The following is a 27,043-nucleotide window of genomic DNA, read 5'->3' on the forward strand; positions in this document are numbered from 1 at the left end:
ACTGCTCCATCTTGAACTTCAAATGCTCGGTTGGGTTTGTCTCCCTTCTATCAATTAGAGACATAGAGTAAGTCCAAGTAATGCTTGAACTTCTTAAAAGTTACTAATTTCGTCAGAATATCCACTTCATTTTTAAACGTGTGAACTTTCTCCAACACAAACTCACCTGAAGCAATCAATTCCCGAACCCTGTGGAACCTCACATCAATATGCTTGGTTCCAGCATGGTATATTTAATTCTTCACCAAGTAAATGACACTCTAACTATCAAAATGCAACACCAGTGCATCTTGTTCTAACCCCAACTCTCTCACTAAACTGGTAAGTCGTAAGACTTCCTTTGTAGCTTTAGCAACTACCATATATTTCGCTTAAGTAGTGGATAATGCTACCAGAGATTGTACCATCGATCTCCAACATACCAGTCCTTCTACAAGGGCAAACACATATCCCGTTATAGACCTTCTGTCATCTATATCTCCAGCATAATCAGTATCTACAAACCTCATAACTAAAGGACAACCCTGTTGTTTTCCGAATATGATGTCATATCCTGATGTACCCCGTAAATATTTGAGTATCAATTTGATGACCTCCCAATACTGTCTTTCTGGATTAGAGAGAAACTTACTTACCACGCTTACCGCATGAGGCAAATATGGCCTCGTACACACCATGACATACATTAAACTCCCCACAACATTAGCATAGGGGATCTTTGACATGTCCCGAATTTCCTCATCCGTACTTGAGCAATTTGTAGTAGACAGCTTGAAATGATTCACTAGACGTGTACATACCGGTATTGCATCAACCATGCTAAACCTCTCTAATATCTTATGCACATAATCGGCCTGTGATAGCCCTAATCTCCTTACAGTTCTAGAGGAATCCTCTTACTTATTAGTTTGAGGTGAGGACGTAGAAAGGATTGACCGAACCTCGATAACAAATATTGTGTCGTTCTCTCTCCCTTACGCTTTATTTAATTTCTGTACTTTAAAATGCGCACATGTATGTTTAATTGTTTATTGTGTTGATCATACTACATACATGCTGTAAATACTTTCGGTAATTGGGATTGCTTAGACAGATTGTAGGTTGTGTAATACTGATTGTGGTTTTGATTAAATTTAAGAAGAATTTTTTAAATACCCTATTCACCTCCCTCTTGAGAATACACTAATTCCATCAATATCTATTAATTAAATATGTCAAAAATATTATTTTATTAAAATTTAGATTTTAATTTATATAATCACTTATTAATTTTATCAAATATTTATACCATTGAGAATTAAAAAGTTTAAAATTGAAAACAAGGCGCATTCAATTTTAGGTAACAAACAATTAAAGTAAATTAATATTTAAATTTAATAACCTATTCAAGTTTATTTAAAGACTTAAAATTTGAGTTTTTTCCTGATTTATCATTTTTTTAAAAAATATATATTAAATAATACATTTTTTGGAAAAATAATTCTCAGAATGACTCTGACGTAATCTCGCTACTTCAAGTAGCGAGATTTGCCATGTGTCATTTCGAAAATTATTTTCCCAAAAAAGATATTATTTAATATTTTTTTAAAAAAAAAATGATAAATCAGGAAATAAATTCTTCTGCATAATAAATCAAAAGGTAAATTCTTTTATGGTAGTGAGATTTGTCACTGTCATTCTGGAAATACCATTAGAAGAATTTATTACCTAAACTATCAGTCATGGATAAAAATGATTGGAATTATTTTTAAAATTTAATAAATATATACTATACAATATAATTTTTCTCCACGAGAATCATAGAATTAATTTTGATGAATTAGTGATCCTCGTATAGAAAAATGAGATAAAGATGTAAGGAGTATTATTTAAATTTCATCTTTTCAAAATTTATTAAAAGGAGGTTAATGTTTTTATCAAGAAGGAAAAATAATAATAAATAAAAGAATAGGTGCATGAATTCATACTGTGCAAAAGCTTTTATCTAACAATTGAATTAATTATCTCAAGGGATAAAAATTTTATTTTCAATTTAAAAACTCTTTAGCTTATCTGTAAAGATAACATCTACTTAAAGTAAATTTCCTCGCCCTAACCTCTCACCTTTTCCAACTCCATTTCTCCTCTCTGAACATTTGTCGAAAACAAGACACGCATTTAATTTTAGGTTTAATAATCTATTCAAGTTTATTTAAACACTAAAAATTTAATTTTAATAAATGTGACCAAAATAATTCCATATTTAGATTTAGTGAATCAGTTCAAGTCACGCCGGCAGCCGCAGGATCTGGCACGAGTTCGACGCCTGCAAGCCCGCCTCCACCTGCGCCGAACCTAGCAGCGACCCCTCGTAGAAGATCGACATCGCCGTCGCCGAGTACCTGATCGGGACCACGTTCGGGTTGCTGACGTGTACGGTCAGGATGAGGTCGGTGTCGAGCGCTGGCAGCTTGAGCTTGAAGGCGGTGAGCTTGATCGATGCCAGGTGGAAGGCGGGGTCCTTGGGCTTGCAGAGTACGATCGCCGCCACGGCGGAGCCGATCGCCGCGGAGCTGCAGCTCCAGTTTCCTTTTTTGCCCATGGCCTTCGCCGAAAATTACAGTCGGGCCGGGGGGGTAGTTGGGACTTGGGAATATCGGTTTGATCTTGAAGTCCACGCAACTTCAGAGTAAAGAGAGAGATCGTGGCTTCCGGGACGCGTGTCTTGAGTGAATGTTGTGAATTGACCTTAATGCCCTTCTGTTTCGTGACGTTGGGGCCCACGATGGAGGTCAATTCCGGAATTTTAACATGAGTCTTCGAACACAGACCGTGTGGGCGGATCCGGAGGACCGGAGCACTCTCTTTTTTTAATTTTTGATTTTTTTTTTTTACCGAGGGTTTGTGGAAAATATATATTTATTTTTTTAAAAGCAAGAGAAGAAAAAAACAGATAAAATATATCTTTTAGGCTACGATTTTGAAATAATTGAAATAATTTTTATTTAATTAAAGTGCTCTTTTTTTTAATAATTAATTCATAAGTAATTCGTAGGGATTGCTTGCATAATTGCGTTACTTATGAAAAAAGTATTTTTTTTTAAGAAAAAATTATTTATCTAAAAAATACTTGCAGAATAGTATGGGGTTACTTATTATATATATTTTTTTAAAAAAATATTTTTTAAAAAATATTTATTTTAAATTAAGTACTTATTTAAGCATAAAACAAACACTACTTATTCACATAAGTGATAAGCATTTATAAAAAGAATTTTTTGAATGTGCACTTACTTTTCAAAAGGTTCCACTTTAATCATTGATGACATTTTCTCTGTGCATATTTTCTAATTTTTATATAAATTTTTTATTTCAATAAAAATTATTTCTACTTGTTTATATTTATTTAGAGAATTACAATAATTCATAGGGAGTTAGATTTTATTATGAAAATAAGATATAAAAAATTAATTGATATTGTGTATTTGAAAATTAGTTTTGGAGAATGAATTTATTACATAGTTGATGATTTAAACTAGTTAAAAAAAAATTTCATATAATTTTTCGTCAGAGCATCTTAGATAAGGTCGATGAGTACACGACAAAGTTTATCAATCTCTTAGAGATTTTTGGGACCCATTTAGTTGTAGAAAATAATTATTATTTTTTATTTTATTTTATTTCTTCAAAGATCTATAAAACAGTTAGTACTAATCTTGTGTTACAATTGCATTATTTCTTTACAATTGTAAGCATAATGGTACTTGTCAAAAACAAGTGCATGGACCATAATTATTTTAAGGGTATCTAAATTGAATTTTATCATAGGCCAAATACTCAGTCTTAGTTACAATTGCGTTACTTCTTTTACATTCAAAAGACTTATAGTTGTCTTGTATTTGTGCTTATAAAATTCAACTAATAATAGGTTTATATTTTCATCAAGAAACTTTAACGTGTATTGATAGAATACAAGCAAAGAAGAGCAAAATATTGGATCTATCACTCTTAGTAAAAAGAGATTTTCTTATGTCACCAATAAAAACGTGAAACTAGGGTTTACTCTTAAAATGATTGACCTTGAAATTAAAACTAAGAAGACTATCAAACAATAGTGCGGTTGATTTTCTTGCTAAAGAATGAGAAATGAGAAACAATGTAGTTTACGAAAAACACCTCCTCCTACCACATTATCTGAAAGATATTCTTCGGATGGATATGTGGGGTCTCGTTTCCATTTGTAGTTAGTTCAACTCTAGAGTTTCATTTGATGTATTTTGTTTTGATTTTGGTTGTGTTTATGTTTTTATCGTCTTTGTTAGGTATGTTGAGTTTTGTTGTCCTAATTTGGTTGGTTGCTGGTGTTGGTATTTTTGGGAGGGTTTTTATGTACTCTCCCTTTTATTTTATTGTATAATCACGGTATTCCTCCGCCAAAAGTGAGGGTATATTAATAAATAAATGGAGGTGTCGTCCTCTTTTACCAAAAAAAAAAAAAAAAGAGACTATCAAGCAATATATATGAAGTGAATATATACTCAAGCCTTACTTGACAAACTCGCAAAGTTTTCTCCATAAATGTTTTCATAAGAAGAATAGAAGAAATATGGACTTTGATCTTCAAATCAATAAGGAGACTTTCAAGCTCTATCTATATATATATATATGAAAGTGAATATAAGCTCAAGCCCTCCAATAACCCCTTAAAATATTTTCTCCAAAAAGAATTTTCAAAAGAAGAATGAAGGAGAAATAAGATTTGATTTTCAAATAGGGTTTTAAATAAGGGAGAGAATCAAGAAATATATAACTAGGCTTTCAAAAAGATTCTCCAACCTTCTCCAAGTAATTGGGGTTGATATTTATAGACAAAAATCAATTCTATCCATTATATGACTGTTGGGCAATAAAATAATATTTTATTTTTGAATTTTATGACCGTTATATGCCAAGAATTTCAAATACTCGAGCGGCCTAGTCGATAGGCGCAACGTTTGGTCGACCGACCAAAGGGTGATTTTCCTTTTTGTGAGCTTCAGTCTTTCGGGCACTATGATTTGGTTTGGCGAATCAACCTTCGTATGAAGATCGGTCGACTGGGCCAAGAGGCTGGTCTACCGAGCATTTGAAATTACAAATTTCGCCTGTTGTACACATTGTTCGATTGGGCTTAAGAGGCCGGTCAATTGGGCCCTTTGTAAAATTGAATTATGGCCATTTACATTGTCTGGTCGACTGGGCCTATAAGGCCGGTCGATTGACCCATAAGAAAAACTTAGTTTTTGTCTTCTTTTAATTTCATACCCACTTTAAACCTTTTGTATAAGTTTAGCATTTTAGATAAAAGGTTTTTCATGAAACTTGGAGTTTTCTAAGGTCAATCTAAGGTCATTAGTGAGCTTCAAATTAAATCATGAGATATGCATGCACAATTGAAACCTAATTACTATTACAACTGAAAATTAAACAAGTCTTCAAGCTTTTGCCCTTCTGATGATCATGGAATACACCAATAGATGTGAGCTTTAAGTACTTATTTGGCATCCATTTTGCATCCGTCATTCGTGCTGCCAGACATATAAACCTATTCAAACAATTCAAGCATATACAAAATGAAGACTTCATAACTTTTCAAGTTGATTATTTAAGTTCAATTTAGTTTAATGTGCATTCTATATTTGAAGTTGTCTTAAAAAAAATATTCAATTAAGCACAAAGTTTACATAATACCAAAAATGATTACAATTATGCCATGAGAATCGTGTTTATCATTTTCCATTTTGTGGATAACAAAAGAGCTGGGAGATACCAAAAGTGAAGGACGAGAATTTAGAATTTTTCTTATAAACCTTCTCCCCCAAATAAGAAAATTTGCTCATAAACCTTTTTCTCCTTTTGTCATCAACAAAAGAGCTAAAAAATTTCTCCTTTGATAAGAAGACCATTTAAAACAGCAAAACCTTTATGTTGACCTTGTAACGACCCGAAGAATAATGGTATTTAAATAATAAAAAGAAAGGGAAATGGAATCTGGAAATAGAAGGAGGCAGTCGAAGCGTTCGTCGACAACATTGCATTTTGGAAAGGAAAATCCTGAGGAATTTTTCAACTCCTCGTCGACGAATACAGGGGACTCGTCGACGAGGGTATAATAGGAGCTCATCAACGAGGCTAGGATTCGTCGACGAGAAGATACTGAGAGAGGATTTTTGGAAGCCTGAAATTCGTCGACTAGGGTTGGAGTTCGTCGACGAACTTTGTATAGGACTCGTCAATGAGGTGACGTGGCTTGTCGACGAATCCCGCAGTATAAATAGGGTTAAATGTGATTTTCAGTCGTTTTTCTTGCGCCGAATCTCTCTTTCTCTCCTCACACGGTTTCTCTTCCTTCTCTCTTCAATTTCGGGCCAAATTTTCTCCAGTTCGAGGATTTGAAGCCACCACAATGCTCCTAGAAAAGTTCTCTGCAAGTCTGACAGAGCGGATCGTTGGTGGGGCTGAGTTGGAAACCATCCCAAATCCAAGGTAAGACTTTCTACGCAGTATTTGGTTAATTGACAGTTGTAGGAAGTAATATACGCGTAGAAATACTGAACTTTAGTTTTGGGGAATGTTGTGTTCAGGGTGTTGAACGGGGAACCCTGCGAGTGTAAGAGTGTTGATTTAGGGGCTTTTCAGGACACAAGGGGATAAACTAAGTTAGTATTTTATGAAAATATGTATATTGTTATAGCATTTGATTTTAAGAAAATAGATATATTTATATATAATTTATATTTGGAAAAATGCTGTTGAAAGTGATGATATGTTAAATATACGAAAAACCTGTTAGTGTGGCATCAGTAGAAAATTTTATGAAATACTATTTTCTGGGAATGTGTTAATGATACGGATTTTTATAATGAAAAACCAGCGTATGGGCTAAAATTTTTATATGTTTTGCCGATGTACGAGCCATGCTATGTGTATGATTTGCCAGCGTACGGGCTGAGCTATGGATATATTTTGCCGGCGTATGGGCCGTGCTATGGATGTGATTTGGCAGCGTATGGACTGAGCTATGTATATGATTTTACGGCGTACGAGCTGAGCTATGGATGTGATTTGCCAACGTACGGGCTGTGCTATGATATGATTTGCCAGCGTATGGGTCGAGCTATGGTAAAATGTGTAATACCGGTGTACTGGCCGATGATTTTCATGATATACATATATATGCAAAATGATATAATTGATTTGATAATTAATGATATGAAATATCCATGTATCACAGTTTCAGTATATGTTATATGATATTAGAACCTGGTTGGCTTGGTCTAGGCTAGCACTTGCACTGTACGGTTGCTATGTGTCCATGCTCTTCATGATCATGATATTGGTGTTAACGCCGCTGTACGGAGTAGTGTGAGATTGGATGGTCGATGTGGTTTTTAAGAAGTGTGTGAGCGCCCCTAGTGTATGAACTAGGTTTGGCAGATCCATCAGACTTACAGACTATACTTTTAACTTGGTAGTGGTCGGCCAACCATTGTCAGGTCCCGCCTTCGGGCCACACATCCTAGTCATTTGGGGGTAATACATGACAACAACCAACTAACCTACCAGGAATGCTTTTGTATTATTATTATATGAGATGAAATATGTTTATGAAATGCAGTATGTTCTGCCATGTTTTGATGATATATATGTTTTCCCAAATTTGACAAAACAGTTACTAAATATGTTCTGTATGGTATATGTATAACACAGAATACTTATGTTGCCACACATTAATATTAGTTTATCTCCCTTACTATGAGGTGTCTCACCCCAAAATTTTATAAACTTTTCAGGAGCCCCTAATAGGAGAGCGGGAAAAGCTCCGCTGATCTAGAGCTGTTTGTCTGCCCTCTTTGAAGGGTAAGTTTTAGTAGGGACAGTTGAATTTTGTGGGAAGTGTCCCTAGATCTTGCTTTTTTGATGTATATACTGAAATACAGTAGATATAGTGATTCTGGTATTTATGGTAATATGATGGATGTTTTCATATTTATAATATTGTGATTGTATGTTTCCTGCTGCTTAAGCTTTCGTTATGTGTGCTGGAGTATCCCTGGTACCCACGGGTTCAGGTGGATTATGATCTGCTGAGCTGGGATTTGTGATATTGATATATATAAAATGTAGAAATTAAGTAGGTCGTCACAGATCTTATAAGTCATATCATGTTTTGATTATGACAAATACCTTGATATTTAATATTTGCCTTGAGTTTGTGTGCAGGATCAATTGACAGTATCATATGGTGTACATGGACTTGAAGGGAAACGAAGACCCAAAGTGTTTATTGTATTAATTTTTATTTTAATTCATTTGGGTTTGTAATATTAATTATTCAAGGACTGTAATAATTGATGCATGTCATACAAGGTAGGAACTACAAGCTCAAAACGACCTTAAAGAGACCCTAGGTCCTTACACGAACACTTACGAAATTCCCCACTATTATCTATGCAATCAGGGATAAAAAATATGGCTTAAGTTTTAAATTGGAAAGGGCTTTAGGTGACCGAACTTGTGCATTGAAAATGCTTCGGTTGACCAAAAGTGTGGAAAGTAAAAATGTTGACTTAAGGTTGGGCTACCAAACCAAAATGAACTAAGTGTTCTCGGTCGACTAAACTTTTATTGAGGACTTTTCCACCGTTGACGAGTGCCTGAACTTCACGTTTATTTTGAGCTCGGGTGACTGAATGTTGAAGTTCGGTAGACCGAACTTAAGCTCAGGTGACTAAATCTTGAACAGGTTGGAAAATTGCCTAAACCAGCCAACTGAACTAGTCACTGAGCACTCGAACATCAAAAATACACTTTTTCTCATGTGTCTGCTTGGGCGACCGACCCAAGGTTCAGGAAACTGAAACTCTCAGGTTGGCTAATTTTTTACCGCAGGTATTAAGGGTAAAATAGGTTTATTTTGGTTAAACATGTTTTAAAAAAATTTTAATTATTACCCCTATGTCCCCAATGGTCAAAATCTTAAGGGTGTCTATAAATATGAGTTCATTTGCAAAGATTAACAATAGATTAGTAATTTGATTAGCAAAAATTTTCTCTGAATTTTTGAGAGCTCTTCTTCATACTCAAAGCCAAAATACTCTTCCATTGATCATTCCCTTGCATAATCGATTTGAGTGAGAGTATTCTAAATCATTCTACATTGCTTGCTAAAGCTTAAATTCTCTTGGCCTTGATTATTTGATTGATTTTTTATAGAGACTTTAGCCAAAGGTCTTCCCCCTGATTTAATTAATAAATCAATTGTGTGGGGAAACCTTTTAGCTTGTGTGTCTTGGCATTTGTATTGCAAGACTCCTAAGCTTGTTTTGTGATTGTGAAGAACAAATTGTTTTTACAAGCTTATACTACTAATATCTCTTGTGCTTAAACTTTGAGAAAATCATTTTAACGTATTTTGATTGCACTCTTTGGAAATCTTTGGAAACCTACTTGTGATTGATATATTTTGATATAGTGTTTCAAAGATAGATTGTGAATACACTCCTACAATTAATTGTTTATTGACATTAGATTGAGAGTTATTACATATTGTTGCACTGAGTTTATAGTTCTTATCTGGTTGATGTGCATTGATTGATTTTGGTACAAATCTACTTATTGGAAAAGCACGTGTTTTGTACACTATACTTGTATTGTGGATCTGTTGTATACCATGCACTACCTAAAGGGGTGAAAATTCAGCCCGATAGGATTGTATGTAAAGGTTGGGGTCAGCCCTGATAATTTGACCTAATTGTATACGGTGCCGCTCCACCCTTTAAGTGAGCTCTAGTAGAATCCTTAGGCTTGCGAGCTAGAGACGAGGATGTTGGCACTTTTGCCGAACCTCGATAACATATCTGGTGTCATCCTTATTTCATTTGCTTTTCTATACTATGCATGGTTGCTTGATTTATTTAGAGCATATTAATTACAGTTGTATTTATAGGCTTGCTTCTTACACATTCTAGATTGATCCTAGGTTTGTGAAATACTGTTGCTGGTTAGTTGACCTAGGAAAGAAATTTTTTAAATATCCAATTCATCCCTCTCTTGGGATTATTGTAAAGTCAACAATTGGTATCAGAAACTAGTTGCTTAGACTAAACCGTTTTTCAGAAAAAAGATCAAAATGGCTCATCATACTGTAATCCCTTTTCCTAAGGGACCCTCTTCCACATGTCCTCCTATTTTCAGCAGTGTGAATTACACCTTCTAGAAACAAAGGATGCATATATACCTTCAAACTGTTGATTGGAAGGTGCGAAGAGTTGTATCTAAAGGAAAATTTGTTCCCATGAAAATTGAAGATGAGTTTAGAGTTCCTAAGACAGAGGAAGAATATACTGATGATGATATGAAAGCTATAAGTATAAATGCAACTGCAATGAATATTTTATACTATGGAGTTGATGTAAATGAGTTTAGTATGGTTATGGTATGTTCTACTGCCAAGGAAATTTGTGATAAGTTAGAGGTGACTTATGAAGATATGAGAGATGTTAAAGACAGTAGAATTGATATGTTGACTAGTGAATATGAAACTTTTAGGATGAACACTAGTGAATCTATTAAGAGTATGTACACATGTTTCACTCATATCATTAACTCTCTACATGCATTAGGAAATACATATCCCACATATGAGATTATTAGGAAAATCCTTAGGGGCTTGCCACTTGTATGGGAAGCTAAGGCTACTACCATTGCTGAGGGTAGAGACTTAAAAGCAATGTCCTTAGATGAACTGATAGGGTCACTCATCACATACGAGTTGACCATTAATGAGAGAGTAAATGAGAAAAATAAAATAAAGAAGGTAACTGCTTTGAAAACATCAACTAACATGTCTAGTGATTGTAGTGAACCTAAATTGGGAAATGACATGGCTATGTTTACCATAAAATTTAGCAGGCTTTTCAGAAAGAATAATAGGCTATATAGAAGGTTCAAAGATTCAGTATCTGAAAAGGGAGAACCAAGTAAAAGAAAAGAAAAATCAAATGCTCCCACATGTTACAATTACAGAAAAATCGAGCATATCAAACCAGACTGCCCATTGCTTAAAAGGGAATCAAAGAAAAAGAAGAAAGCAATGAAAGCCGGCACGTCATGGGACAAGCAAAATAGTAATGATTCAGACATTGACGGTAGTGACTCCGAGGTTGCTAACCCATGCTTGATGGCACATGATAATGAGTTATTATCATCTTGATCTTTCTCTTCTTGTTATTCTGATGATGATGATTATTATTCTGATAGCATGCCTACTTATAAAGAATTGCAGTATGAATGCATTCGCATGTCAAAATTGCTAAATAAAATGACCAAGGAAATTGATTTTTTGAAAAAAAAAAATGTAAAAATTAGTCAAAGCTTGTTGAAATGGGAAAATCTGTTCACTCTACTTAGCAAAAAGAAAAGAATTTGAAAATGGCTGAACTTGAAAGAAAATTGGAGGATAGCTCCAAAATTATTTATAAATTCACCGAGGGTCAAAACAACTTTGAAAAACTTCTTGAGGCCCTAAGAAACTCTCTTAGCAAAGAAGGTCTTGAATTTAATGGGATTGAAAACATAAGATGTTGACCTAATTGGTCATATCCCATTTTGATAATGACAAATACCTTGGTATTGATGTTTGCCCTCAGCTTGTATGTAGGTTCACTATACATATGAAATTAAAAAGAATCCTATCTCATGGTTGGTGACCCGAAGGAAGAATGAAGAATATTGTGTATTTGTAATTGTAATTTTTATATTCTTAATTTTGGACTGTAATGTAATATGATCTGTAATAACTGCATCATGCATGATAGGCCTATATACTCAAGTAGCCTTAGATTGACCCTTAGGTTCCTACACATTTAGGCATAGGACCTTACTAAACTCACATGTCATCAAGGGTGAATTTAAATTAAAGTATGAACTTTAGCTCAAAATTGTATAGGCTTCGAGTAACCGAACCAAGCAAGGTAAAATTGCCTCCGTTGACCGAATTGTTGTTTGGTCAAATAGTTGACCTGACTTTGGGCGACCGAACTCAAATAAACTGAGTGTTCATAGTCGATCAAACTCAAACCGTAACTTTTTCCAACATTCTCGGGCGCTTAAACTTCATGTTCATTTTCACCTCAGGTGACCGAACTGGACAGTTTGGTAGATTGAACTTAGTTTTAGGCGACTGAACCTCGGACATTTTGGAAAATCACCTTAACCGAACTCATTTTTAGGCACTCAAACATGGAAAATTGTCAATCCTGACCATACACGTCAGCAACCCGAACGTGGTCCCGATCAGGTAATTGGCGACGACGATATTGATCTTCTACGAGGGGTCGCTGCTAGGTTCAGCGCAGGTGGAGGCGGGCTCGCAGGCGTCGGACTCGTGCCAGATCCTACGGCTTCCGGAGCGGCTGGACGGGCAGCAGCTGGCGCAGCATGCATCGAAGTTCATCGGTGACGTGGGGGGGCGGCAGATGGAGCTGGACGCGGCGGTGGACATAGAGGGGACGGCGAAGTTACTGTGATGGGGGCCGAGGTTCAAGGTGCGCGTGGACAGTCGCGTCGTCGTGGATCCGGTGCTGTTGGATGTGGTTGACCAGGAGAACAAGGCGAAGTTGAAGATTTTTAGTGCTTGATATTTATATATACATGTACGATGAAAAAATACTTTGTTTGGAATATGAAGGATTTTATGTTTGTTTGTTCCCAGGTAGGCTTGAATGATTTACATAATAAATGATAAAGATGTGACTATTATTTTGCCAAAATAGATTTCTGAGTCTTGAATTTGAGTTTGTAGAAATTTGGATAAAAAAAATAGAAATACAATTGTTTTATTTTTTGCTCAAATTCTAAAAATTCAATTTTTTTTTAAGCGTTGAATACTGAATTCAAATTTATATTAAGCTTGAACTGGTTCACTAAATCTAAATATTGAATTATTTTGGTCACATTTATTAAAATTAAATTTTAAGTCTTTAAATAAACTTGAATAGGTTTTTAAATTTAAATATTAATTTACTTTAATTGTTTGTTACCTAAAATTGAATGCGCCTTGTTTTCAATTTTAAACTTTTTAATTCTCAATAGTATAAATATTTGATAAAATTAATAAGTGATTATATAAATTAAAATCTAAATTTTAATAAAATAATGTTTTTGACATATTTAAGTAATAAATATTGATGGAATTGGTATATTTCCAAGAGGAGGGTGAATTGGATATTTAAAAAATTATTCCTAGATTTAATCAAAATTACAATCAATATTACGCAACTTAGGGTTTGCCTAAGCAATCCTAATTAACGAAAGTATTTAAAGCATGTATGTAGTATGATCAACACAATAAACAATTAAACATACATGTGCGCATTTTAATTTGCGGAAATTAACTAAAGCGTAAGGGAGAGAGAACGAAACAATATTGTTATCAAGGTTTGGTCAATCCTTCCTACGTCCTTGCCTCAAGCTAACAAGCAAGAGAACTATGAAAGTTTGTATTGACAAACTTTTACATAATGCATATTGTCAGGGGGGGAGTCTTTCTAGGTTATACCCACTTTTTGCATGGTGTATTTGTCATCATCAAAAAGGGGGAGAATGTTGACCTCATAGGTAACACCCAATTTTGATAATGACAAATACTTGTTATATTTGATGGCTATCTAGTTTGTGTGCAAGTGTATATAATTGCAAATCAAGTTGTTGGCACATGAAGCGAAGACCTAAAGACCCTGAAAACTATTTCATGTTGTATTGTAATTCAATTCATCATTTGGGTCTGTAATAGTTTATAGGAATTGGTCTGTAATAATCAAATGCATTACATGCATGATATGCTAGATAAGTTCAAATGACCATAGGGAAACCAAATGACCATAGGGCATTATTCGGTTGATCAAAGATCGGCCGACGCCAAATTTTTTCGGTTGGCTCTTAAAGCCCTTAGACTGGCCATAGGACACTATTATGCATGAAAATGTTCCCTATTGCCTTATAATTAATCATTATATGTATAGGGAAAACATTATAATTGGAATAGGACCGAAATGCTCAAGGATGGCATGTTCGGTCGACCGAACTCAGTTACACTGAGATTTTCGATCGACCGAACCTCCATCGGGTCAATAATTTGACCCTTCAGTCAACCGACCAAAAATATTCTCCAACTTCCTGGTCGACCGAACTTCCCTGAGTCAACAAGTTTATCGCTCGATCGACCGACCAGAAATATATGAGCAACGCTCTAGTTGACTGAACCTCCACGTGGGAAATCTCAAAGCCATGGTCGACCAAACCATTGAGTACAAATTTCACCTGGTCGACCGAATAGTGCCAAATTGGAAAATTGCTTTAAAACCCTCAATACGGTCGACCGAACTCTCAGTTCAATTTTTCAGCAGTCGATCGAACTATGTTACTTGGTTAACCGAACCTTAAGTTCGGCCGACCGGTGCTCTCGGGTTGACAAATTTTACCGAGGTTAAAAAAATTTTACTAAGCTCAGTTAAAATTTTCTTAAAATGACTAATATGTCTTAAACGGTTATAATTTTGGGGAATTCTATATATACCCCTTCATTTGCAAAAATCCTCCTAAATATCCTAGTTCCATTTTTAAGCCTCCTACACTCATTCTTACTCGATTTTATTGCTTAAATCTCTTTGTAAGTGTGCCTAAGTGTTCATCTCAAAGGCTTAGGCTCTCTGTTGTTATTGATTGATTGAAGTTATTTTATTAAAGAGCAAAGCTTCAAGTTTCCTTAGGAGACTTTGTTAATAAGTTTTCCTTAGGAATACTTCATTGAGCCTTTGAGTTTTACATCGTCATTGCAATAACTCAAGGAGTTCACATTGGATTTTGACTGCTAAAAATATTTTACAAATCATTTTCAAAATATCTCTTGTGTTTATATTTGAGAAATACATTTTGTGACATTTGTTTGAGGGCTTGTGATCTTTGCTGCTATATCTTGTGATTGAGATTATTTTCTTAATACAATGATCAAATAAATTTTTACAAACCATTGTTGAATATCTCTTATGATTTATCTTGAGAAAAATATTTATTGAGATATTTGAAGTGTGGATGTGATCTTTGCTGGTGCATTGTGATTGAGAATATTATTTTGACATAAAGATCCTATTACTTACACTCTCACATACTGATTACATTAATTGCATAAAACTTTGATAGTAGATATTAAGACACATTGAGCTTATCTTATCATATCATTCGGTGGTGTATTGATTAGATTGATACATAATCTGTTTAGTTAAGAGCATATTTGTTGTACAAAAATTTGTTTGAGAAATCTGTTGTATTCTAGGCGTGGTTCGAGGGGGGTGGTAATCCAGCCCGATAAGGATTGGTTGTTAAAGGTTGAAGTCAGCCTTGTGTTAATTTGACCTGGTTGTAAAGGTTGAGGTCAGCCCTGTGCTAATTTATCTAGTTGTTTAGGTACCGCTCCACCCGTTAAGTGAGCTTATAGTGATAATCTTGTACTTGTTAGCCAAGGCGGGGACATAGGCAGTTTGCCAAATCTCGATACCATTTCTGGTGTCGTCTCCTTTACCGCTTTATTATGCATGCTTGTTTAAATTTCTATTGCAGTTTAAATTCCACTGTAAATTTACATTGATTTATTTTACATGCACTAGATTGACCTTAGGCTTGTATAATACTGTTGTTAGTGGATTGACCTAAGGGATAAAATTCACCCCTCCTCTTGAGATTGCACCAAAGCTAACACAAATCTTGACCTTGATACTTCAATTAGATTACATATTTTCAAATTTGCATAACTTAAAGCAGAATAAAACAAAATTTTGAAAAGAAAAACCAACCTTAATCTTCAACTCCTCTAGTCTTTAGATCCAATGTTAGTTCTTCAACTCTTCTTTGATCCTAGTCCTTTGTTTTGTTATTCCTTGAGCATCTGACTCTTACTACTTCTTAGAGTCTCTGAATCTTCACTTGAAACTCTTTCAAGCCTTCTTGAATTCATTATGTAGATTAATTAACCTCATGACTTGTCCAAACCTTTTTGGCCACTTTACCATCCAACTTTATAAAAGGTTGCTTATGGATAATATAATGAGTTGTGCTGACAACATTTTCTCGAAAATACTAAAGCAATCTTGCATGTGGTCTCACACTAATGGTAGATGACAAAATTCCTAAAACTAAGCAAAACATGAATAGTCAAAGGTAAATTGTCACAAAATTTGAGTTTGATACCTTTAATTAATGTGAAAGTATCAAATATGCAATGTCACTCAAAAAATAATTTAGAATAATTTTCTAACATTATTCAATCGAATTAATAATGTTACTTTTTTTAGAATAGTCTTTATCATTTACAATTTTGGTGGGGGTGAGTGCACTTGTTGGCTTAACATTAGCTAACCCTTGAATATGCCTAACAATCAACATAAATTTGTAGAGTAGCTAGTTATTTATTTAAATTTAAAAAACTAAAAAAAAAATGCGGACAATTTTTTAGTTCTCATGTCTCGCTAAATACATGTGAAAGAACCCAAAATATATATATATATATCAGCAAAAATCTCTGAACAAATAAGCCAATTAGCTAGTGAAATATAATTGCAATTTCTTCATGATGAAAAGTGCATACATTTTGCTTCAAATTTTCATTCTTAAAGCACGGTGATGAAACATGAGGTATAGCTTTGAAACAATTTTGTAGTTCAATAGTTATGCAATATAAAAATGCCCTAGGGTTCCTTTAGAACCCAACAAGAGAGAGCTAGTAAAATTTGACCTTTCCATCCCAATAGCATCCAATGGTCATTTTTCTCAATCACAAAATCCTTGTGGTAGCTAGATATTACCTTTTCCTTTAATGTCTTCATGAGTTCCCTATTTAGCAGAAGCGGCCTAAACCCAACCTTCATATTTCGAGCATGCCAATGCTTGTATGTTTCAGGCCTTACAACTCTTTCTAAACCTTCACATGCTATAATATTCATAACTTCACGCCTAAAAATCTCTTGCTCAAACATCATCCTTCCTGGATTTTCACGAGGTAAGGTAGAATCCATCATATCAAACAATGTCGAGTAGTGGTAGAATGCTTTCTGAAATCGAGTGAGAAAGAATGGGTCATTGAATAACCCATTATTAATACCAAAGATAAATATATTAGGATTCATCTTCTTGATTAAGTTTAGAACAATGTTCCTTGGACCCTTCGGGGCAACTGTGTCATCAAGTATCCGATTTTCAAATTGGTATAAGCAATTTACAACAATGACCTCGTCTTTATCAATCTTAAGGTCTTCAATTTGAATAGTATCTCATTTCTTATCTATAGCATTGTACTCAAATGGAACATTAAAGCGCTTAAAATACTTTGCCATACGATGTCCCATCTCCCCAACTTTTTGTGCCCTCCAAAATCTAGGTTGACGGATCTCAAGTCCTGTAATGCGAAGTTTGGGAGGCCCACCAACTCTGGCTAAGAGATCGCGCACAATGATGGGCCATTGGAATCCAAATTGAATACCAAAATCTATGATGTGAATCTTTGTTGCTCCCTTAGTCACACCCAAAATGCTATGGTTCCCAAAATATAAACTAATCCTTCTGAATGGGCAGGCCAAAGCAAATGCCCCATAGGATTTCAACATAGCGTCGGGCGAGAGTGTCTTAGAATACCAGGTACTATAAATTTGATTCCCAACTCCCGCCAATCTTGCCTCAATAGCATCGGCAAAATAATGGCTAATCCTTTGAGTTCCATCCCCAAAAGGAGAAGAGTACTGCCTAATCTCCTTCAACATTTGATGTGCAGCCTTCGAATCAGTATCATTTATGGCCTGGGCACAAAGAAAAAGAAGAGCCTTCAAATCCACCACTTGTGTACTTCTCCTTTTCCTCGCAAGTACCCCAACCTTAAAGCCACATGGTTGCTTATTCTGAAGCAACAACATGTTTTGTCCATTCTGCTGAACTTCATGAGCAGCAGCACACGCCTGCTGCTCCTTATCTTCCTCAGGAAAGAGAAAAACCTTTTCGAGCATCTCCGACAACTCCTCCTCTTCCGCACGAACCGCCAGCTGCTTGTTACTCCTCCCTCCTTCTTCTGCATCTGTATCCTCCCCGTCATGATTATTCTTGCCCGTTCCACCGTCCAGCTCCTTGGATCCTGGCGGCAGAGCAGAGTTATAGTTGCCCAAATCAATAACTGGAAGGAATTTACCAGCTTCCTCAACCCCTCTCCTAAACAACATTATGTACTCATCATCTCTCAATGACTCGTGATCATTCTTCGCCTCCGGCTCGCCGGCGTCGCCGCCCTTGCACTTTGGAAGCCACTTGCACTTAGACTTTTCCAAATCAATGTTTGGAAGGAACTTACTAGCTACCTGTACCCCTCTTTGAAACATAAATACGGACTCCTTCTGGTTAATAAAAGGATTTGAAGATGAAGGTGTTGAACTTATATACGGGTCCATAGGCGCAGCGGCTGAGCTCCCACTGATGGGCATTTTTGAGGTGGATGCCGAAGTGGAGTGAAGAACAGAGTTGCTAGTACGAACACTGCAGAAAGGCGTGGGCTTTTCGGGTGAAGGAGGATACTGCTTACCCAGAACTTCGTACAATGATTCCTCGGCGACTCGGAGAGCCAATGGGTCGATGAATATTTCCGCCATGTCCTCCTCCATGAGCAGCTCTGCCATTTCGTTGTAAATTGTATCAGGAAAATGTTGCCGATTGGCAGAGTCTCCTTCGGGTTGGTTCACCATGGAAGGCGGAGCCAAGCAATCAGCTGGCTCCTGCTGATCAGGTGGAAGAGAAGGAAAATCCATGAACTAATTGAGATCAAAGGAGTTTAATTTCTTCGAGATGGAATAAGTTTCAGAAACCCCACCATACAAAACTGTATAAGATGGGCTTCAAAACTGATATATATAAGAAGAACCGGCGTAGATGCGGGAGAAGTGAAAGTTGAAGAGGCTGGGGCTACTATTTAATGGAGAAACTAAGGAGAAACCAGGAGGGGAAAAAGGAGGAAGACAGAGAGAATAAAATATGTTATATGAAGCGACTATTTGTTCCCCAAGACCGAGCTTGTCAAAGATGTGAAGAAAATTTTATTGAAGTCTGCACTTATTTTGGGAAGAATGAGTAAATTAATGGTGTAATGTAAAAATTAAATAAAGTCGGACACAAGAAATGTAACGTGGTTCCTCAAATATTGAGTTAAGTTCATGGGACACATCGGTCCAAATGCACTATCACCAAAGTTCGTACAAAGTGGGTACAAAAGGTACAAACCTAACAAAATACACAAAAGTGTATAACAAATGTAACAAGATGAAAGATCTCACCAAATATTGAGAACAAAGCTCTAAGAGCCAACTAAAATAGAGTACAAATCTAAGCACAACCGAAAGCCTAATTTGCTGATAATAATTCTTTTGCTTGTAGGAATAAGTCTAACACCAAGGGTTGTTAAGCGTACTTTCAGAATACTTCCACTGGGAATGGCAGCTCGCCAAAGAAGCAAGCGTATAAGCAGTAGCGCCGTGAAACAGCCAGAGCCACAAGAGAGGCAGCAGCTCGCTAGAGAAGTTTTGTGAAACCACCAGAATACAAAAATGATAAATAAATTCCAAACAAGCTCCGACCCAGCTTCTTAGAGAAGCCAACAAAAAACAACAGCAAATTGAAACACATTTTCCAAGACTTGGGCCCCACAAGGAGGGACATCCAACAAATCTCCCCTTCGCGACTTATGGGGACGACTCCACCAATCCGGTCAAAACTCGACACTTCACATGCTTGTTTCTAGGCAATGTTTTGGTCATCATATCCGAACCATTATCATCGGTTGTGAATTTTGTCAAGTTGGAACAATTTCTTATCCAACATATCCCAAAATCCAATGACATCTAACATTAATATGTTTTGACCTTGAATGGAAGATAAAATTTGTTGACTTTTTGAGTCCGATCCCTATTTTGATGCTGACAAAGTACAAGTTTCTTATGTGTGTTTTTAAGTGTTTGAACATGTTATAATTCAACACACACATAAGGGGACTAGTGATGGAAGCTCGAAGACTTAAAGACCACATCATCTGGCGCATTCCATGAAGAACAATAGATCAAAAGAAGACGAAGAAGATGAAGACAAATATTTTCATTTGTAATTGCATTTAATTTTTATCATTTGGTTTCTAATAATGTATGTATCTACATGATATGATTTGAATGCTCAGATAGCACCATAGACTTAACGTAGGGAATCAAAGGTCGTAGACAGACCCTAGGGACCAACACTTTTCACAGAATAACTTTTTCTTAATAACTAATTGGTTAGGATAAAAAATTATGGCTAAAATAGATTTAAGAAAGACTTCGATCGACTTTCGGTTGACTGACGTTTGATTTTTTGGTTAATTAAATAGCACTGATCGACCAACCCATTGATGTTCAAGTCACCATGGTTGATCGACCGCTCTATAGGCCAGAAGTCAAATAGTTGACTAAAGCCTTGATTGATCATCCTTAAATTGAACATAACTTCCATGGTCGACCGACTAATGAAGTTTGACCTTTCTCCTTGCCCCGGCCAAACCGTCCTCTAAGCTTAAAAAAGACCCAGGCGACCCACCCTCAAGAATTGGCAGACTGGCCTTAATATTGAGCGGTCGAACCTACGAAGGTTTGGAAAATTGCCCTGCTCGGCCGACCAGTCATTTCCACAGCCAACCAAACCTATTCAAAACTCAAAATGGTTATGTGTGTTCGGTCGACCAACCCTAAAGGTCAGCAAACCGAACCTCTCAGGTTGGGTTAATTTTTCAGTGCTAATCACGTTTTAATTTTAATTAAATATTTTTGAAAATGACGAGCGTCTCCCCAACGATCATATTTTTCACAGAGACTATAAATACCCCTTCCATTTGTTTAATTAGTAACTTTGATTGACAAAATTTTTCTCTCAAATTTTTTACTTAATCAAAATTCCGCCAACTACTTTTTCATTGCAAAAATCTTTATGAGGTAAATTTTTATACTCTCTCAATTACTCTTTGGAAAATCCTTTGAAAGAGAACTTTCATTTTTGTTTGGGAATTTTGTTTTTCAAAAGTACTTACTCTCATTTCATTCATTCATTTCAAAATCAATCTTGAGAGTAAGATTATAATTTCTCAAATATGTTTCTTTCTTGATAAATATTCTTGGGAGAAATCTTTACATAGCTTAGGATCTTTGCTTATCCATTGTAAGATTCCCAAAGCTAATATTGTGTTTTCAATGCAAAAATCTTTTGAGCTAAAAACCCGAGTTTCCCAAGAACTTATTTTTAATATCTTTACTTGAGAAAATATCTTGAGGGATTAAAGATCTTTGAAAACACTTATTGCATATTTCATTCTTGAAATCAAAGATCATATAAATCTTTGATGTGCATATTATATAAATCATTTTCAAAGATTGCAAAATCATTTTGAAAAACACCCTTACTCTACTAAGCAAATTTCATATCATTAGAGAGTGCATTGTAGAGTCTTAATGTGTACATCTCTGCTTCTATTCTTAGAAGCATATTTAATCTACAAAATGATTTTTAATGTACCGGTTGGGTTCAGCTCGTTAATTGAATTGGGGAGTCTTTGCCCCGTAAGGGAGATCTGTTGGGTTCAACCTGTAATTGAACTGGGGAGTCTCCGCCCCGTAAGAGAGACCAGTTCGGCTCAGCCTAATAAATGAGTTGGGGTATTTCTCGCCTCGTAAGGAGAGATGTGTAGGTTGGAGTCAGCCCTGTAATGTGACCTGGGGTATTCTTCACCCAGTAAGGAGAGGAGGTTGTAAACAGTTTTGTTAGCTTTATCATTAACCCAAAAGTGGGGATGAATTGGTATTTTCAAAATTGATGCCCTAGGTAAATCCCTTAACAACAGTATTTCACAACCTTATGGTCAATCTAATGCAGATAAATTAAATTAATTTAAATATGCTGTAGAAAATAAATTGCACAATAAAATTAACCAAGCATGCATCAGAAAGCAGTAAATAAAAGATGACACCCAGAAATATTATCGAGGTTCGGCAAACTACCTACATCCGCGCCTTGGCTAACAAGCACAAGGATTACCACTATAAGGCTTACTTAACGAGTGGAGCATAGCACCTAAACAACCAGATCAATTAGCATAGGACTGACCTTAACTTTTACAACCAATCCTTACCAGGTTGAATTACCGCCCCCTGAGGCCATGCCTGGAATACAACATATTTCTCAATAAATTTGCGTACAACAAGTATGCTTCTTATCTAATTAGATTATGTACCAATCTAATAAATACACCACCAAATGATATGATGAAGTAAGCTCGATGTGGTCTAAATGTCTACTCTCAAATATTTATACAAATATTGCAATCAGTGCGTGAGAGTGTAAGTGATATGATCTTTGTGTCAAAATAATGATTTCAATCACAATGTACAAAAAAAGATCCTAGGCACACTTTAAATATCTCAACAAATATTTTTCTCAAAATATAAACCTAAAGAGACATTTAGATTTAGTTTATAACAACGATTGATCTTTGTGCTTAAGATGATAAAATCAATCATAGGATATTGCTACAAAGATCTTTTTGCACATGGACATATATCTCAGCAAATATTTCTTAAAGTTAACCACATGAGATATTTGAAGATGATTTGAAAAATATTTTTAACAATCAAAATGCAATGTGAACTCTTCGAGATATTGCAATGAGAATGCAATAATCAAAAGCTCAAATGAAGTTTTCCTAAGGAAGACTTATCAATAAAGTCTCTTAGGAAAAACTTAAAGCTTTGCTCTTAAAGAAAATGATCTCAATCAACCAAGCAAGAGAGAGCAATAGCTTAATGATAAGAACACTCTAGCACACATTTACAAAGAGATTTTAGCAATAAGAAATAGTAAGAGTGAGTGTACGAGGCTTCGAAATGAGTATATGAGATTTTTGAATTTCAGAAAATTTTGCTAATCAATATTGCTAATTGGTTGCTATCTTTTCAAATGAGGGGTATATATAGAGTACCCCAAAATTATAATCGTCAAGGACACATAGGGTATTATTAAGATTGTTTTAAAATGTTTTAGCAAAGTTAACCCTGTTTAAAAAATTTAATGGCGGTAAAAAAATTTGTCCAACCCAAGAGCACCAGTCGACCGAACTTGAGGTTCCCGGTTGATTAAGTGACAGAGTTCAGCCGACTGTGCAAAAAATGACTGACAGTTTGGTTAATCGGACTAAGGGTCTTAAAGGCAATTTTCCCAAATCCGCCTGGTTCGGTTAACCAGTATGTTTTGAACTATGAAGTTCAGTTGACCAGGCGGTTGGAATCTCTCACGTGGGGGTTCGGTCGACCAAAGCATTGCCCGTATAAATCTAGTCGATCGACCGAGGAGTCAAAACGTTGACCTAGTGGGAGTTCGGTCAACCAAGTTGTATGAACTTGGCAAGGTACAGTGGACCGTGCTATGGTCAAAATGTTGACCTCTGGCCGGTTTGGCCGACCGAATGTTTTTATGCATTTTGGTTCAGTCGACCGAACATGCATTTTTAATGCATTTTGGTTCTATTTCCCTTATACATTCACCTTGTTCATACAAGCACATATGTTTATGCATGCATGTGAGTCCTAAGGTCATTCTAGGTCTCTTTGAACTTACCTATCATATCATGCATGTAATGCATTTGATTATTACATACCATTTTTCTCTTATTTACTGTTGCAGACCCGCATTATATAAAATGAATTTAAAGTACAACACAAATATGGTCTACGGGGTCTTTAAGCTCTACTTCATGTGCCATCATTTTGATTTGCCAATTATATACCTGCACATATCCTTAGATAACCATCAAATACAACAAGTATTTGTCATTATCAAAACTAGGTGTGACTTATAAGGTCAACAGGTTTCTACTCCACCTATAAGCGAGTAGGGTTAGTGGAATCCTTAGGGGGTATGACCAAGGCAGGGACGTAGGCTGATTTGGCCAAACCTCGATAACAAATCTTTGTGCCTCTCTCTCTCTCTCTCTCTCTCTCTCTCTCTCTTATTTAAATTCCTGCACTTAGTTTTCCACACATGCATGCAAGTTCATATATATTGTCATAACTATTTGCATACACCCTTTTATTTTAAATAAGATACTGCAAACATGTGTGCTTCTTTTCACTACTTAAATTATGTTATATACACACTTGTACTTTGAATGAGATATGATTTGTGGTGAATCGATGAAATGTTTAAATCGGCCAAAAGGTTTTTTAATACCCAATTCACCCTCCTCTTGGGAATACACCAATTCTAACAGAATTCTTACTCAAATGAATTGCACTTTGACTATCACAATAAAGAACATACCTTTCTTGTTTCATGCCCAACTCTTTCAAGAATCTCTTCAACCAAAACAATTCTTTGCAAGCTTCAGTAATGACAATAAACTCAGATTCCGTAATAGATAGAACAACACTTTCTTGTAATTTTAACTGTCATGGCACATCTCCCCCTCTAAAAGTCATCAAATAACTGAAAGTTGATTTTCTAGAATCAAAATCACCGGCCACGTCAACATCCGTGAATCCATAAAGCAGAGATTTACCATTTCCAAAGCACAAATTCACCTTTGAAGTGCCTCCAAGATATCGGGGAATCCATTTTACCGCTAGCCAGTGCTCCTTTCCCATATTAAAGAGAAATCGACGAACAACTCCAACGACATGAGCTAAATCCAATCTTTTGCAAACCATTGCATTCATTAAAGAACCAACGGCCGAAGCATAAGGAATTTTCTTCATCTCTTATGTGTCTTTCTTACTTGTAGGACTTTGTTTTGTACTAAACTTGAAGTGACTAGCAGGTGGGCAACCAACGGGTTTTGCTTTATCCATATTGACCTCTCAAGCACTTTTTTTAATGTACCTTTCTTGAGACAACCAAATTTTCCCATTTTCACGATCACGAATAATTTTGATGCCAAGAATTTGCTTTGCTGGTCTCAAATCTTTCATAGTAAAAGACTTGCTCAACTCCAACTTCAACTTGTCAATATTGGAGAAGTCTTGTCCTACAATGAGCATATCAGCAACATAGAGTAAAAGAATAATATAAGTAGCATCTGAGATTTTTTTCACAGACACACAATTATTCGAAGAGGTTTTTGAGTAACCATGATCAATTATGAAAGAATTAAATTTCTTGTACCATCTCCATGGTACTTGCTTCAACCCATACAAACTTTTCTTTAATTTGCACACTAAATTCTCTTTCCCTTTTTGTTTGAAGCCTTTTGGTTGTTCCATGTAAATTTCCTCTTCTAAGTCACCATGTAAGAAAGCGATTTTTACATCTAGTTGTTTGACTTCTAAATTCAAGTTTGCTGCTATGCCAAGAACAACCCGAATAGATGACATCTTCACAATCGGTGAGAATATTTCATCAAAGTCAATTCCTTTTTTCTAACCAATGCCTTTTACCCCAAGCATAGCCTTGTACCGAAGATTCTTCCCATCATTTTTCAAACTAAACACCCATTTGTCTTTCAAAACTTTCTTTCCATGAGGAAGTTTAACCAATTCATGAGTATGATTGTCAACTATAGACTTCATTTCCTCTTGCATAGCCTTCATTCATTAAACTTTATTTTCATGTTTCATGACTTCTTGATAGCTTTCGGCTCCCCTTGATCTGTTATAATAACATAATCACTTTTTGGATATTTACTCGAAAGTATTGGCTCTCTTGAATACCTTCTCAATGGAGCTTGCTCTTGAACTTGTTGCTCCCCTTCATTTTCATCTTCAACATCACAAGGAATTTCATCATTTCCAACATCCTCAAGAAGCAGATGAACATCTTCCAAATTTTCGTCATGTGCCAAAGGTGGAGAAGGTGACTCTAAGTCAACAAAATCATTCCCATTAGATTGTGGTTGCTCAACCGTACTAAAATCTTCAATTGTTTGATCTTCAAAAAATACAACATCCCAGCTTCTAACTACTTGTCAATCGGATCCCACAATCTATATCCAAATTCATTATACCCATAGTCAAGAAAAATACATTGTCTTGTATTGTCATCAAGTTTGAATCTTTCATCTTTTAGAATGTGAACAAATGTTCGAAAATCAAACACTTTCAAGTGACCATAAGTGACATCCTTACCTTTCCAAAATTTTTTGGGAACTTCACCAAGTAGAGGAGTTGAAGGAGAAAAGTTAATCAGGTCCATTGCCGTCCTCATTGCTTCACTCCAAAATGATTTTGGCAACTTCGCATAAGAGAGCAAACATCTCATTCTCTCCACTATGGTGAGGTTCATCCTTTCGACAATTCCATTTTGTTGAGGGGTTTCCTCGATGGTATTTTGATGTCTAATGCCTTGGCTATAACAATATGCATCAAATGGGCCAATGTACTCTACACCATTATCTGAACGCACACATTCACATTCTTTTCAGTCTCCTTTTCAACTTTGACTTAAAAATGCTTAAACATATCTAAAACTTGATCTTTAGTTTTCAAAGTGTAAGCCTAAAATTTTCCTGAACAATCATCAATAAAAGTAACAAAAATAAAGTGCACCACCATGAGACTTAAATTTCAAAGGACCATATACATTAGAATGTATCAAATCTAGAACATTAGATTTTTTTAGTAACAAACTTTGTACGAAAAGGAGTTTTAAGTTGCTTACCGGCCGAACAATGAACACAAGATTTATGAGGGGTACTTTTCATCTCGGGTGGAAGCTTTTTTTGAACAAAAGTTGCATTCTTTTTTCACTCATGTGCCCAATCTACTTATGTCATAAATCGGTGGAAGAGTGACTCTCAATTGCATTCACAACATCATTACCAATTTTACCTTGCATCATGTAAAGAATACTAGTCTTCTTGCCTTTAATCACCAGCAAATTACCCTTTGTGAGCTTCCATTTTCCATCACCAAAATGATTGTCAAAACCTTCATCATCA

General features: G+C 35.6%; 2 protein-coding genes across 2 annotated transcripts; both read right to left on the reverse strand.

Moving 5' to 3' along the window:
- Positions 1 to 1,991: 1,991 nt before the first annotated feature.
- LOC131148763 (uncharacterized) lies at positions 1,992 to 2,897 on the reverse strand. Its single transcript, XM_058098677.1, has one exon. It carries the CDS (start codon positions 2,579 to 2,581, stop codon positions 2,267 to 2,269), a length of 315 nt encoding a protein of 104 aa, XP_057954660.1. The 5' UTR covers positions 2,582 to 2,897; the 3' UTR covers positions 1,992 to 2,266.
- A 14,445-nt stretch (positions 2,898 to 17,342) lies between these two features.
- On the reverse strand, positions 17,343 to 18,857 carry LOC131148328 (scarecrow-like protein 14). Its single transcript, XM_058098043.1, has one exon. The coding sequence runs from the start codon at positions 18,855 to 18,857 to the stop codon at positions 17,343 to 17,345; it is 1,515 nt and encodes a 504-aa protein (XP_057954026.1).
- Positions 18,858 to 27,043: the final 8,186 nt, after the last annotated feature.

This window comes from Malania oleifera, chromosome 2 (assembly GCF_029873635.1).
Source record: "Malania oleifera isolate guangnan ecotype guangnan chromosome 2, ASM2987363v1, whole genome shotgun sequence".
NCBI classification, from domain to species: Eukaryota; Viridiplantae; Streptophyta; class Magnoliopsida; order Santalales; family Ximeniaceae; genus Malania; species Malania oleifera.

Excerpts from the sequence above, each read along its gene's own strand:
- LOC131148328 (XM_058098043.1), bottom strand. The coding sequence starts at position 18,857 with ATGGATTTTCCTTCTCTTCCACCTGATCAGCAGGAGCCAGCTGATTGC.
- LOC131148763 (XM_058098677.1), bottom strand. The coding sequence starts at position 2,581 with ATGGGCAAAAAAGGAAACTGGAGCTGCAGCTCCGCGGCGATCGGCTCC.